The sequence below is a fragment of the Hippichthys cyanospilos genome, chromosome 5, assembly GCF_059441005.1.
Source record: "Hippichthys cyanospilos isolate Australia breed blue-spotted pipefish chromosome 5, RoL_Hcya_1.0, whole genome shotgun sequence".
In the NCBI taxonomy this organism is placed as follows: domain Eukaryota; kingdom Metazoa; phylum Chordata; class Actinopteri; order Syngnathiformes; family Syngnathidae; genus Hippichthys; species Hippichthys cyanospilos.
Genome location: NC_142373.1, coordinates 23,078,256 through 23,094,417, shown reverse-complemented (window position 1 = coordinate 23,094,417; position 16,162 = coordinate 23,078,256). Strand labels below are relative to the sequence as shown.

Below are 16,162 nucleotides of genomic sequence, written 5' to 3'. Positions count from 1 at the left end.
ACAAAGCAAATTAGTTGCTCGTTGAGGCTGCTGGGGAGCTGGAAATGACAGCTCTTATTTGACCAGTTATTATAAATTTGTTCATGTGATTGAATTTAGCAAGACTTTACACTGAGAGTAATGAGCTCTACATGGGAGTGAAACCTTGTTCTGTCAAAAAACATCCATCTTGACCAATAAAAATGAGTCTTTTTTACTATGATAAAATATACATGTTTTTGTGCACTTAGTCACATACAGGTAATATACTGTATGTTTTCTGTTTTTACTTTTTAACCTCTTTTTTTAACAAAACAGGATCAAACGCCAGTAGAAATAAGCTGTAGAAAATTGCTTCTCAGAGAGGTTTTCGCGACACCAGCATACAACCAGAACCTAAACAGAAAGTTGGTGCCTGGCGGGCAGAAACAAAGTGCTTTCCGTTAATGCATTCTGGGATGGATGTATTTGGGTGAATCATTTCAAAAGCCTGTGCAGTTCAGCATAGTAAAAGTTGTTGTACATAGTGATGCTTAATTAGAATGTATATATATATATATATATATATATATATATATATATATATATATATATATATATATATATATATAGTCATGGTTTGTTGGATTTTGGGTTGTGGGTTTATTTTGAGGGGTTCTGTTCCTTTCTGTTTACGTATATAGTTCCTGTTTCTGCTCCCCTCGTGTCACCCTGCGTTAGTTCTGATTTAGTCCACCTGTCCGCGTTACCTGCCCCTCGTGTCCTCCAATCCGCTCCCCTTGCCTATTGTTCCTGCCCAGCTGCCGTGCATTTCTGATTAGTTTGTGAATGTATTTAAACCTAGCTTCTGTTACAGCCCTTGTCGGATCATTGTCTTGTCTTGTCATTATCATATAGTCATCATGTAGTCCCGTCTCGTCCATCAGCGCCGTGTTTTTCTGCCAGCCTGCCCGTAGTGTTTGTTTTCTGTTTTTCCAGCCTGCCTGCGCTCTTAGTTCGAGTTTTTTGCCGTCCTGTTTTTCCCGCTTTTGTTCCCGTACGTTGAGTTAATAAATATGGATTTCGTCAACCCCCTGTCCCGACGCTCCCCTGCTTTTGGGTCCTCCTCCTCCGCAACCATGCCGGCATTCACACCCGCCGCGCACCCCCGTGATATATATATATATATATATATATATATATATATATATATATATATATATATTTCTTTTTTTTAACTTTTTAAAATTTTAACATGTACATTTGGTCTCACAAGTAGAAGCACCACTGTATTTCGAAATTACAATGAATTTATATCAAATATAAAGCATATATTAAAAAATGTTAATAAAACTTTTAACAACTTGTTTGATTTTGATAGAGACACATGCTCTAATCATTTAATGTAAAAAAAAATAGAAAAATAAAATGCAAGCATTCATCCAATAAATTGGCAAGACATTGATATCTGGTAACATTAATAACTTGACCTGACAATGAGATATAAGAATGACTTCAGGTAATCTTGTTTGTCAAGGCATAGATGTATCATAAATCCAGTTTCAGTCAGACTAAATTTCTTCTAAACATATTTACAGAAACCAACACTTTTGAGCACAGTATGTCTGTATGAGGCGTCTCTGTCAACACCTTCAGCAGCTCCTCTGACACTAGTTTTTCACCCAAAAATAAAACCCACTCATCACCACTCAATAGCTCCCACTTGTGTTGCATACAGAAACTTTAAGAATAGACCTGTCATCATGGGAAAGTGACAGTGTAAATTTGTGTGTTCACAAGAATGCACGATCCACCCCAACACCACCAGCACGAGATGTTTTTTTTGTTTTTCTTTTTCAAGTAAAGCTTTTGCCCCTATTGGTCACTCACTTGTCATCCAATTAAAACAAACACTTCCTTCAAATCACTTCTGTATGGAAAAATAGATGCCCCCAATAGATTCGTCAATACATATCTGTAGTTCAGTAAATGAATTACCGTAAGTTACAATATTTGGATGAACTCCTGTCATGACCTGAACAACTTTTGGGGAAATGTACCTTTTCTGGTCAACACAGAAACTACACAGACCAATCATTCCACCACGTGAGCAGCTTTGTGAGTGGAGCGAGTGGGTGTGTGAGAGGCAGGCAATCATTGCGCTAGAGAGTTCAGTGCAGACATGGAAAGAAAAAGCAGGTTACAGCTTTTGATACAATTTTCTATCGATAGCCGATATATCTTTACACCTTTTGTCTGCTTGCCGTATCATTTAGTCACCATCTAGCCATTTTCCACTGCACTTTCTTCTCCACCTGAGTCACGCGTTGATGTATTTGTGTACACTTAACCTTTTCTGCCTCCTCACCTCCTTTTTGCTCATCATACACACACACACACACCCACTGTGATGACACACATGTAGTTTATTGAGTGCGGTGAGTGTAGACACAAACAGAGGATCAGGAAGCACCATATGACAATGCTACACCCATTTTTTAAGCCGGGTTTTACACGGAAATGAAAGCTAAGCAATACAAATGCCATATGACAAATGACAGATGACATACGGGAAAGAGTATGTAACATTAAACACATTAAACACATTTACAAAACAGATGCTATCATTATCATGGTACTTGAACTCAATACGTTACCAACGTGACTAAGTTACTGCATTGCTTTGCAAACACTTTTCGGTTCCCTCATCATTCTGTCTGTAATCAGTTTGCCTTTCTGCCTTTCTGCAGGAGTTAGCTTCCCTTTATATTTGTATCACTGGTGCATTTACCCTACTGAGGATTAATGGCTTAAGGAATGGATGGACGTATGGCTGGATGGCTGTTACTTTGCTTAATTAAAGTGTTGCCTGTAGAGTTAATAAATGTTCTGTATATATATATATATATATATATATATATATATATATATATATATATATATATATATATATATATATGTTACTACATTGACAAAATATGACTTTGTGGGCAAACATGTTTAAGGGCCACATTTAATTTTGGACAAATGAGTGAGCTGAATTAGTTTATATAAAATTCATTATGAATTCTTAATTAATTAAACAAAATCAACATATGCATATGAAATGTGTTATTTTTTAATATTATATTGTATTTCCAGAAAACAATGAAAATATAGATTAAAGAAAAACAAAGAGATTATTTTACAGTCAATATAGTGTACGGTTCAGCATACTTTTTTCTGTAAACTATACTGTATGTCACATAAGTGGGTGACTCCCATGAGCCATTTTGACACCCTGTGATCATGTCTTGAAACCCGGGAGGTGAGAAGCCTTCCTGAGGTTATAGGCGGCATCGCCTACTCGCATGTAAATACGTCACGTGTTGACAGCTGCTTTCTCTCCTTCCTCTGAATGAGAGGCCCCTGTCTATATGTCTTGTCTGTCACATCAGAAAAAAGCAGAGAACAGATGGTGTTGTCATCAAAATTGCGTAGCTCTGATCTATTTTTTATGGGCCGTAAGTGCTGAGGCTGAGAGAAGATAAGGTCACGTCGGTGTAGCTCATTGGACAGGTAGATGTTTGAATGGATCTTGCTCACACTGAATAGATTTCAACTGAATGCAGAAATTGGCAAATATTGCCACATGCATCAAACCAACTTGCATTTATTTAAAATAGAGCGTGTTTATCAGCAAGAATTAAATTGAGTGGTCAAAGGGATATGGGGCAGAGTTATCCATGGAGTTCTGCCAAATAATTAGCAAGTACCATTAAAATGAAACATTGTCCATCCTGTCCATCACAGACCTTCTGAAACACGAGGTGTTTCTCAAGTTTAGTTTGACTGAAACCTTAGCTATGGATCACTACATTATAGTTACTGTAGCCATGGTTGCAGTTGGACCTGGATGCTTTGCATTTACGTAAATTTGCAGCTTTTCTGTGCGAAGCAAGCTCGATACAAAGATTGCATGTCACCTTTAGCAAAGTTGTTTTTTGAGCATTTCTTTCCAGATAATTTTATCACCTAGAATACAGGCAAATCTCATTTGCTCCTCCATTGCTCAAACCTGACCCCCAACACCCCCCCTACACACACACGCACGTGCGCACACACACACACACACACACACACACACACACACCCAACACACACATTCAACACACACACGCAAACAGTAGCCTATTCAAACACAATGACAGTCAATTCAGTAAGGTTGTAATTGACCTCTGTTTTTAAAACCTTAAGAACTCAAGCACAAAAACCCAATTATACATAAAAACAGATATCATCATCACAAGTTAGAGATTAAAAATGATCTTAATTAGAATAAAACAAATAACACTTAAACTATGACTGCAATTAATTGATCACAATGAACACATTAATCTGATATCCCTACTTTCATACTGTCCTCATTAGGTTCACCCCGTTAATGCAATTCATTTGTGTTTTATTTATTTCATTTATTTATTTGTACTATGAATTTGGTACTAACCTATGATCTGTCTCGTACCTTATTTTTGTCTCTATCCTGACATGGGTACCACTCCACATTTACCCATTTGTTTGGAAAATGTTATGATGTGATGAAACCAATTTGAAGAAGTCAAAATGATGAAATTATGTTTGACACCGTCATCAAAAGAACGCCATAGCTGCAGTAAAGTGCGGCAGTGGCAGCGTGATTCTTTGGGGCTGGTTTTCTTCAGCTGGGACCTCAGACAAGGTGGAAGTAATTATGAATACCGTAGTTCTATATAGAGGCAGGAAAAGCCTAATTGAACATTTGAAATTCATGTGGGGTTATTCAGAGGTACTTTAAATGGCGCAGGTGTTGGCTGACTCATGTAAAACGATTTTGAGTGTATTTGGTGAATTTTAAACATAGCTGCATTCCATCTACAAGGGTGTGCACACACATGCAACCACATTACCTCATATGATTTTACTTTCTTTTCAAATGGATGACGTAAAGGCCCTTGTAAATGTAGACCTTGTTAACCTTGATCATATTTTTATATCACAAAAAATTGAATATATGTAGACTTCATATTCTCTGTGCATCTAGGACAGAGTCAAAAGTAAAGTCTGTTTTTATAAAGCTTAAATTTTTGATATAGCATCTATTGTTATGGATGTGTTCTCAGGTGTGTCAAATTATTCTATTTAAACCTAAATATATTTGCGTATGCGTGCTGTACTCCAGCTTTGCTACGCATTTAGCCATCAGTAGGCATATTCATGCCCATATGTTGTTTAGTGTCAAAATGAGGAAGTGTCAGACCACACTGAAGGTCCATACAAAGTCACTTCTGCGTAATGGGCATTTGCCGTTTGCATGTTGACGTGAAGCAGATGGGGTCAGACGCAAACCATTCCACTTCCAAAATTTCAGAAAAAAACTTAAAATGTAAAAGTGACATCTATGATGCCTGGCTGAGTCACAAGAGCATTGAGAAGAACAATTCAGTATTGGTATGGGTTTTGGGTTGTGCATACATTCTGCTTGGAAGGAAGAACTTTATTTGTATGTTTGGATTTTCAATTTTATGAAAAAAGGTGGAAAAAGTGCCCAAGGAAACAAAAGCATTATCTGCATTCACCAGCATTTAGCAGCTCATTTGATGAGCGTTCCATGAACACTCACATGGTAGGAAAACTCAAACATATGTAGAAATGTTTTTTTTAATTCAACAATGCCGTAGTCTATAAGAAGATTGCAGGTGGTATGTGAAAACATTTTATAATTCATTTGATGCACCATTATTAAATATTAGAACAGCTGTATGTCATCTTAACTCGTGGTGGTAGGAAAAACACTGGCACAACACCGGGCCCAAGCAAAAACGGTAGGATAATGGTGAGTGTACTGACTCGGTTAGCGCCTGTCAGCTGTCAACCAAGTTTGCACTAGTATTAGCTAAAGAGCAGTGGACCAGCTCTACACCCTTGGCAGGGTTGTCAAGCGTGCATGGGAGGTCACCCATCCAGTCTACATTTTCTTTCTGGACTTGGAGAAGACGTTTGATCGTGTCCCTTGCGGAGTGGGTGGTGATTTGGGAGTATGGGGTACTTTTTAGCATTTACTGGTCAATCTACGTTCCTGCTCTCACCTATGTCAAGAGGAGCCAGTTGAGGTGGTTCGGGCATCTGGTTAGGTAGGATGCCTTCCTGGTGAGGTGTTCCAGGCATGTCCCACCGGGATGAGGCTCAGATTCCGACCCGGGAAACGTTGGAGAGACAATGTCTCTCGGCTGGCATGGGAAAGCCTGGGAATCCTCCCGGAGGAGCTGGACGAGGTGGCCGGGGAGAAGGAAGCCTGGGCTTACCTGCTGAGACTGCTGCCCCTGCGACCCGACTCCGGATGAGTGGAAAATAATGGATGGATGGATAAAAAACATAATTCCTTCTGTTTTGGACCACTGGACCAGGAAGTAGCGAGCAGATAGATGACCAAGAACAACAATTACAATTAATTTTAATGTACCACTGCAGTACGAAGATAGGCATTTGTGAAGATCTGAAGCTCCACTGTAGCATTTTTTTAGCTGGTTTGAATTTATTGCATCTTGGGTGTCTTAAAATACCTCAGAATGCATTATTTAATGCATTTGTGCATTTGGGGCTGTGCCTTTTGTCGTGTTCCATCCATCAAAGTCATTCCATTTAGGCTTAATTCATTTTGTTGCTACATTCCATCACGCAAATGCAGGCATATGAGTAAGTTTGTTGTTTTGTCTGCTTGTCATTTAGCAAACTCAACACTTGTTAGTGGTTGCCATTATTATAGTGAGACGGCTGACTGAATCCTTGTCAGGTTTGAGTTACCGTAGCGTCTGTGAATCATTAAATTACTTCATTTTCACGCGTAAAAGACCACGTGTTATTTAAAGAGGGTGAAGCTCAAACTGTGATGTGTTGGCTTTAAAATGCTTGTTTTTTGTTTTTGTTCTATAATGCTCTTTAATTTTATACCCCCCCCCCCCCCCCCCCCAAAAAAAAAAAAAAGAGTGAACCATCAACTTGCAAAGTGTTTTACTGTGCTATGTTATAGCCTATGACTAATGAAGTTAATGAGTGAAGCTACTGTTGTCTTGGTCGGCATGACAAGGACAGTGTGAGGAAGGGGTGGACCCAAATGCAGGGAGGCAGGGTGGGTTTAAAAATTCGAATTTAAAATGAAGAGGGTGAAAAATAAACAAGAGACAACTGTGTACAAAGTAACAGACAACAGCCCAGATATAGTGGGAAATGTGTTCCTTAGTGTAAGAATATGTGCGTGTGTATGTGTGAGTGCGTGTGTGTGAATGAATGAACTTTAGTCTTTGTAAAGGCGTGTTGTTGAATAACTGGAGGGAGTGACATCTTTTGTTAAAATTGATCAAATACAGGGGGGCCCCGGAGTTACGATATTTATCCGTTCTGGGGTGGGCTTGTAAGGCGAATTCACTGTATGATGGGCAATCCTGACCTACTGTATGTTAAATAGCTATTGCGTTTAGAACCCCAGGTAAAAACATCAAAATTGTACATACGTATTAAAAATTGGCACCAAAATAGTATAGTAAGTGCTACGTATATAGCTATAATATACATGTATGCAATCAGAAACTATCCTAAATAAAACATATAGAAAGGATTTATTTAGCTTTGAGTGTCGCTTGTATTCCCATATTCCCTAATAAGAGTTATCTCCAGCATTGTTTCCATATAAATCATCTTCTTGCTTCTCTTTTTAAGATCACTAGCAATCTCGGGAACCATGGCTAGCCCTTTCAACTTCAATTAAGCAGTAATATGCACAATAAATACGGTTATGTAACCACCCACAATCGAACAAAGCTTTACCATTCCGCCATTTTGAAACAAGTGAGGCCGACCAATAGCAGACCACCATCTCCGTAAGGCGACGCCGACCAATAACAGACCAGAATTTTAGTGACGCGTTGCATGAAAGGCAACCGAAAATTAGTTACCTAAAAACGCTTACAGATAAAGATGAAACAGCACAAATACAGCCAATCCCCTCGGGTCATGACAGTTGTTATGGTCGCAAAACCGAGAAAATACCATAAAGAGGGAATGAAAAAACTCAGTATTTCACGTCGCAACACGAGAATAACGTAAGTCAGGGACACTGTAACACGGGTGTCCACTGTACAGTAAAACCTCAGCGGGCCCTTCTGTACTGTTTTTTTTTCTTCATATTACGAAACTTACTTAGCATATAAAAGACAAACAAAATTAAACGAAACTTGACATCTAATAATTCCCATTTGATTTAATATGGAAACATTTGATTGGAAATGAACGGCGGCGTATTGCAATACGCGTATTGCGCCACTTTGTATTGCAATATAGCGATATTACAGCCCATAACTAATGTTAAAGGTTGCCAAAAGCTGGGCTAGTTATTCTTGCCCAATTTGGAGTAAAAATAAGCTGCACTGTGTCCTGAAAGTCATGAATTCCTGTTGTGTTCTTCAGGCACCATTAGCATAGCCCACAAATAACCCCTCAAATCTTCACAAGACTATTGGATCATCACAAACATACAAAACAAACAAACTCGGAGTAGATTTAATCTAATTTAGGCAAGGCGAGGGGAAGTATTTATTAATTTTCCTACACATTTTTTTTTCCAATAGTAAAAGCAATTAGACTTTGAAATGAACTTCTTAAAGAGGTTTACAAACCATTATTTCATGTTAATTTGTCGGTGAGCTATGTGTGCAGTTACATTCTCTTTTGCTACCACGATGCTATTTTTCTAGAAATCTGATGATCGCTAGCTCTTTTATGGTTGCCTCCGCTCCTCTATCACTATTACTATTGATCTATTACTATGGTTATTGGCGTTATTGCTATTGGCAACGCCTCTGTCACAGTTACAACAGCAGCAGCAATTATTGTTGTCACACTACCACTAATGTCTTGATCTTAATGTCTGTTGCATGTCTGCTATTGCAGCTGCATCTATTGCCATTGCTACTGGTGCTTGGCGGTGCAGCTATTATCTATGCTATGGTTCACTTGAGTCATCCCTTCCATCATCACCACAAGAGTTCTGTTGAAGTTTTCTCCACAGTCTTATGGGGTTTTGTAATTGGGGGTGTTTATTCTAAAAGGCCAGTGGATATTTTCAAATGGATTGGAGCATTTTCTGATTGCTAAGGCTTGCTGGAGCAGGCCTGATTCTGTCTGGGTGATTTACACCACCGCTGTGTTGTCGTCTTCCTGCACCTTTTAACACATAAAGCATCGGCGAGATGGGCGGGGTGTGGGCTTGGTTGGGAGTCGTGGGGAAGGGGGGATCTTGTGGTCTCATCTGTGCATGATGAATTACTCGGTGTTTACGTGCTAACACACATCAAGGTGTTGCTGTCGCCCAATGTGTGCAAGGCAATGGCACAGCAGCCTGCAGGGGTTTTCATTCTGCTAAACGGAGAATAGCCGATGACAGGAACGGCGTGTAATAATGCCGTTGAAAAGACGAGAGGTTTTGAGTTCAACTATAGGAGTCAGTGACAGACACAAGAGAGAGTCATCAGTTATTTGCCATGCTAGCATGTACAGTAATTGACAAAAAAGCTGACAGTACACACATACTACGATGGGAACAATTGGTTAACTGCGGCCACTGCAACCAAAATGCACACTCTATCAACACTAGACAAAGTAAAACTACGGTACCATAATTAAAACATTGTTAAATACCTCTCTGCTAATTTGGAAGCTATATGTTTTTTTAGGCAGCTTTTGTATTGAATTGTACGTGTAACTAATTAATAGAGAAAATACAGTAGACCCATTGGTTAGGTAGCATAGATTGGGTTGCTTTAGAGCAGTGATTTTCAAACTTTTTTGGCCACCGCCCCCTTCACCGCCGGGCCAAAATGCCAACGCCCCCTCTTTACCCCTTTCCAACGAACGCTAGAACGACTATATTGCTAAATGTCTCAAGAATTGGTTGATTCATCAATCACAAACAGTTTGAAGACTAAAAAAAACAATTTTAATAAACAAAAAAGGTTATCATTTATTCTTCAATTACAACACCTTGAACTGAACTTGAAATAAATTGTAAAACTGAACGAGTAACCATTAACAACTGTCCTGCCTAATGAGATGGGTGGGTTTGGTGCATTGCAATCAGACTGTCAACATCAGGATGAAGGTTTGTCAGGAGCAGTCTCAGATCACCGCGCTCTGTGATGTTAAGTTTGTTTCTTTGTTTGGTGAGGAGCCTTGTCACAGCGCTGAACCCCCTTTCAACCAGGTAGGAAGTCGGAAAAGCAATGAAAAACAACTTGATGGCTTTCCATAGGGTTGGATAGCGTTTTGGGATCGCTGTTTGCATCCAAAAGGCTTGGTAAGAGGTTTTGAACTTTGGTTTCAGATCCTCATCATTTTGCAAACTTACAAGTTCCTCTTCTAGATGGGTTGGCACTTCTGTGCTGGGTTCAGTGAACGGATCGATCACCCAATCAGGGATTTCAAGAGAAAATATGTCGTTAAATCTGACTGACATATCTCTGTAGAGTTCTGCTAAATGAGCGCAGTACACGGCAATGTCATCGTCCTTCACTCCCGTTTCCTTCTCCAAGTTAGACAAACAAGGAAACTGACGGAATTCGCGTCGTCCAAGGTTTCTGCTGTAGAGCTGTAATTTTGAGAGGAATGCTGAGAGGACGGACTTGGCTTTGATTAACGAAGTCTCATCACCTTGCAGCTGCAAATTCACTTCATTGAATTTGTAAAACATTTCAGTGAGGTAAGCAATATCTGTCTTACTCGATTTCAGTTTGTCGTAAAGCTCAGGATTGGGTTCTTGAAAAAAATCCAGAACACTGTTAAACAGTGTGTAAAACCTTTTTAAACAGTTACCTTTTGACAACCACCTAACTTCTGTATGGAGAAGCAGGCATTGAAAATCTTCGTCATTTTCAATACACAGCTGATGGAACAGTCGAGAATTGAGAGCATTTGCTTTGATTTTGTTGACTGCAGTAATCACAATAGATAAGGATTTATTTAGCTTCTCACTCAAATTCTTTGCCACTAAGTGTTGTCGATGGATCACACAGTGAACTGTGAGGACTTCCGGAACAGCTTTCTTCAAATAACTTAGAAATCCACGGTGGCGACCAACCATGGACGGGGCGCCATCTGTAGCACATGAGATGATGTTTATAAGTGGAATGCTTTTTCCCTGGAAATAGTCCTCCACAGCTCGGTACAGTGATTCTCCTTTGGTATCTGTTTCCAGGAGACGTGCAAACAATAATTCGTGACACAAAGATCCATCCTTGATGAAGCGTACATATGCAAGAAGTAGTGATTGATTTCCCGGAAGAGTGGATTCGTCCAATTGCAAACTAAACTCAGTTGTCATCAACATCTTACAGAGAGTCTCTTCGACGTTTTCAGCCATTTTGTCCACTCTTCGTTGAACTGAGTTGTCACTGAGAGGAATCGATTTTATGATTTGTTCAGGAGATTTGTGCAAAACTGTTTTAATAACCTCTTTAACTGCAGGCAGAATCAAGTCTTCTCCGATAGTGTGGGACTTGCCGGCTTTCGCTATCAGCAAAGAAATGTTGTAAGAAGCCTTCAGACCGTCATCTGAATTTTTCGATGAGGAAATAAACATATTCATTGTTTTTCGCTTCAGAAATTGATCTCGAAGAGTTTGAAAGAACGCCAATGTTTTACCGGATTTATTGGGATGAATCTTCTGTAAATGTTCGAGGAGCCTAGACGGCTTCATTGCTTCATTTGAAAAGTTTTTCTCACAAACCAAGCACATGGGTTGTTGCGGATTGGTCGGTGATTGTATAAATCCATACTTCAAGTACTCTACAGAGTATTGCCTGCACTTCTTTTTCGATGTTCCTGAAGCTGCCATGGTTATCCCTGAAAAAAATGCAAACTGTTTTTAGAGCCAAAAAATTTCGTTTTTAGATAGCATTGAGCTTACCGTCTAAAATGATTTCTGTCGTGATGATGAGAAAATCGCGCACGTATAGTTGCTTTCTGGCAGCTATAAAAACTGACTTGCATCTGGAGAGAAGCTTAAATAAATAGAAGACAGGCGCCTCAGATATTATTCGCTAATTTCGTTTCTTTAAATAGACCAATGCGCAGTTCACCTCGAATCATAAAAATTGATAGCTGATGCATTAAGCCGGTCGCTGTGCGCATACGTCTGTGGTTAAGCGTTGCCGGCGCGCTATTGTGTGCTCCTCTGCGGCTGACTGGATGGTGGTGGTTTCCCCAGTCGCCTGCATCGACGATAAACTCGCGACAGTTAGTGATATACGGTATATGCGCGCTGCTCGTGAGCGCTCGAGCAGACAACGTTTCTTGTTTCAATAAAGCTTGTTTTTTGTCGACTTTTTATTACAGACAATCAATTTTTCCGGTCTTTCTACAAACACCAACGTCACATTTCAATGTAATTGCTCAATCGCCCCCCTTCACTATTTCAACGCCCCCCATTCGCCTGTTTATTCGTCAGCGCCCCCCTGAAAGTTCACACCACCCCCCGAGGGGCGGTACCGCCCACTTTGAAAACCACTGCTTTAGAGAGTGTAATTGCTATATTGGGATTATTGACTAATGTCGGCTTTTACCTTGAGTGCCTCTATGGGCAACGTGTCTCTTTTTAGATTATTTTATAATGAAAATGACCTATCTAAAATCATTCTTTGACAAGAATGATGCTACACTTAGAGAAAAACACTCACACACATACGCACACCCACACCTACACACACACGCACACACACAATTCCAGTTCTTATTTTCTTACATTTTTAAAAGTGTTTTATTTTATGTCTTACAATGCACTGAATTTTAAAAGTGGTGCATTAGGGATAGCACTAAAATATTCTGTACATAACTATTTACTGGGTTTCTTACATATCTATGTATACTTTAATATTAGCTGCATAATGATACTGTACTATAACAAAAATACACTGATGATGATGTAAATAATAATAATAATAATAATAATAATAATAATAATAATAATGATAATAACTGTTAAATCTTTTTAATATTAATCATGTTACTTGAAGAGATGAGGTCGCATTTTGCTTACAAAATGTGAAACTGATACATTTTAAATATGTGCATTAGGGATATTATCTTTCAAAGGATTCTGTGCATATTCATTCTCTGTGTTTATTAGATTATTATTAGGTGTGTAGTGCTTTTACTGCAACAAAAAACTTGTAATGACAATAAAACAAATGCATTTTTCATTTGTTTTCATTATTCTTCATCATATTTGTCGATTGATTGGTTTGGAAATTAGATCACATTTTTCTTACATTGTGCAGTAAGAGATTGATTGTACTTACCTTAAATATAGTTACTTTTTGGGGGCACAATGCCAGTGCGGTTAGCACGTCCACCTCACATTTCAGAGTCCTGAGTTCAATTCCACCTCACTCTGGCCTTCCTGTGTAGAGTTTGCATGATCTCCCAGTGCCTCCATGGGTTCTTTCCGGCCATTCCAGAAAAATTACATTCCAAAAACAAGCATTCTCGGCATATTGGACACTGTAAATTGTGTGTGGTTGGGTGCGTGAATGGTTGTTTGACTCTGTATGCCCTGCAATTGGCTGGCAACTACTGCAGTTCAGGGTGTACCCCGTTGCTGGGGTAGGCACCAGCAAGCCAGCAACCCAACTAAGGATAAGCGGCTATGGAAAATGGATGGATGGGTGGATAAAGTTACTTCTGAAATGCAATATTGAAACAGCAGTGCTCTATCCTGGAGGACCAAAACATCATGAATATTCAACGCAATCCGCTTTTTATTACAGCACACTTCAAATCAGATGTGCCCCTCCTATGTGTGCTAACATCCTAATCTCGGAAGCGGACGTGAGCCTAACTTCAAATAAAATGAAAAATAAACAAGGACAACTTGAGATTGAAAGAACTTTGCTCTCCGTCAAATACATATTAGCATAGTTTCCCATTTGCTGTAACTATAACACCAAAACTAAATCGGATTTAACCTTCCATCTGCCATTTACTTAAAATTTATTCAGGTACTTGTACATGGTATTATGTTTGCGTCTAATGGAAAGTCTTACCTACAGATTCTTTTTGCTGCAGATTTCACCAGGGACCTTCTTTGGGTTTGTGGGAAATTTGAGGAAGGAGGCATTTATATTTATTTACTTTGTATTTTGTAAATAGAAAAATTATTTTTGTAAACATTCAAAACTTAAAAAAAATCTGTGTATTGAAGCATTATCCAAAATAAATACTGTATAGAATTCTGTATTGCACATTAATACTTTTTTGTAACTATAGTATCTATCCATCCATCCATTTTCTATAGCCGCTTTTCCTCACAAGGGTCGCAGGCTTGCTGGTGCTGGCTTTGGGCAGTAGGCGCGGGACATCCTAGACTGGTTGCCAGCCAGTCGCAGGGCACAAAGAGACGAACAACCATTCACACACACCATCACACATTCGTACAATTTTTCGGAGAATGGGAAGAAGCCCAGAGTGCCCGGCGACAATCCACGTGGGCTCGGGGAGAACATGCAAAATCCACAAAGGAAGTCCGGAGCCAGCTAGATTCGAACTCTGCTCCCATAACTCTGAGGCAGACATGCTAACCACTGCGCCGCCCTGTAAATAAGTATTCTTCTGCAAATTAAATTGCAAAATAAATTAACCCTTTATTTTTACAAATTTACATAAGTAAACAACAATGATTTTTTTAAAGAATATATTGCAATGAAACATGGATATTATACATGTAACATTTCATCCTGTATTGTATCATTGCCTGTGGTAGATTTTTTTTTTTTTCATATAGATGTGTGTATAATAGTGCATGCAGGTGTACCGAATGACTGCTAAGTGCACTTTCACAACAATGGCTTCTTACTCAGGTAACGTGGTTCCTCTGTCGTGTTCGTAATCAGCTAATGCAGCCTTTTGGGTTGACTCATGGCAATGAAGTCCTACTGATGCACGTTCTGAGCGCCTGTCCCACTCCGACCCATCCATTTACTCCCTTCTGTACCCAAAGGGAGCAGGCTTGTGATGACATAGTTTGGGAATGGAGCGGAGCTTTGAAAGCGCTGTGGGAGGAACGAGTAGGTGGGTATATAGTGGGAGGGTTTTTGGAAGATTGCATTGGTGAAGCCTCTACCAAGACTGAAAGAAGAAAGGAAGGTTTAGATAACCATGATGTGTGTCATAATGGTGAGCTACATTGAGGTGCGACAAGTTAGTGTCCTCTTTGAGTGTGAGTGAGAGAAAATCAGTGCTCGTATTACATATGTGAGAGCAGTGGTAGTGGAAGCCACGTGAATCATTCACCACACTTGAAAGTGTATTAATTTGGAATAATGAGATTTGGCTCCAATATATTGAAATGCTAAGACGCGGTTTTTGGTATAGACATTTTTGCCAATTATAATATGAAAGGTAAGATCTAAAGTAAGTTAGCACGTCTCAAAAAAAATGAACAAAAAACATCGAATTTTGACTGATCTTGCAATGCCCACAGAGTATTGTCTTCTATTGCTATATACAAACATGCCACCCACGAAAAGAAACTATTGACTCTCTTCTTTCAGCAGAAAAAAGTATGTGTTCTCCATCTTTAGCAATCGGCATTAGAATATAGTTTTGTTGAAATTCTTGAATGTTTCGATGAAATTTATATTTCTGTTGAAAAAAAACCCAAAGCTTTTTGTAATGCATACATTTCAAGCATAACTTTGACCATAACACGCCTATTTTTTTAAATGCTTCTGTGACCTCTCAAATATCTAAACAGTGCTTCCTTTTATGGAATTACATAAACAACATGACAAAAAGAGCTTTTGATAGCAAAATAATTTATTTAGTCCCACACACATCACATCACATAATGCTAAAAAAACTTTATTGTATATGTTAAGTTGGCAAATGTTCAAGATAGCACTCCCTTGTTGTGGCACCGTTAGATTGTTCCCAATAATAATCGGAGCAATTCTGGATCAGATCGGGATCCGTCTCATCTTTGTCATCCCTTTCATCGTCATCAGCTTGTTTCTCTTGAAAGAGATGATGTGAGATCCCCGGAGCTCAGAGCGATCTGCGCAACACAGAGCTAACCGGGCTGACTCCTTCAAGGATGTTGTTTTCTGGGTGGCTGTTGCTTTAGGCTTTTTTCACTGCTTATCTC

General features: G+C 39.2%; 2 protein-coding genes across 3 annotated transcripts in view; one reads left to right on the top strand and one right to left on the bottom strand.

The window, feature by feature from the left end:
- Positions 1-16,162, top strand: part of LOC148424032 (fibroblast growth factor 14) — a 101,967-nt gene that overhangs the window by 30,585 nt on the left and 55,220 nt on the right. The gene's annotated exons all lie outside the window — the stretch shown is intronic.
- LOC148424033 (protein ZBED8-like) lies at positions 9,942-12,534 on the bottom strand. Of its 2 annotated transcripts, XM_088415994.1 has the most exons (3): positions 12,102-12,534; positions 11,930-12,023; positions 9,942-11,865 (listed from the first exon to the last, which is right to left on the bottom strand). In XM_088415994.1, the coding sequence occupies exon 3, from the start codon at positions 11,855-11,857 to the stop codon at positions 10,070-10,072; it is 1,788 nt and encodes a 595-aa protein (XP_088272120.1). In that variant the 5' UTR covers positions 11,858-11,865; positions 11,930-12,023; positions 12,102-12,534; the 3' UTR covers positions 9,942-10,069. The 2 variants fall into 2 exon arrangements, with proteins under 2 accessions (XP_088272120.1, XP_088272119.1); XM_088415993.1 differs by having other exon boundaries at positions 11,930-12,534.

Bases quoted from the DNA above. Each gene is read 5' to 3' on its own strand.
- LOC148424033 (XM_088415993.1), bottom strand. From the start codon at position 11,857: ATGGCAGCTTCAGGAACATCGAAAAAGAAGTGCAGGCAATACTCTGTA.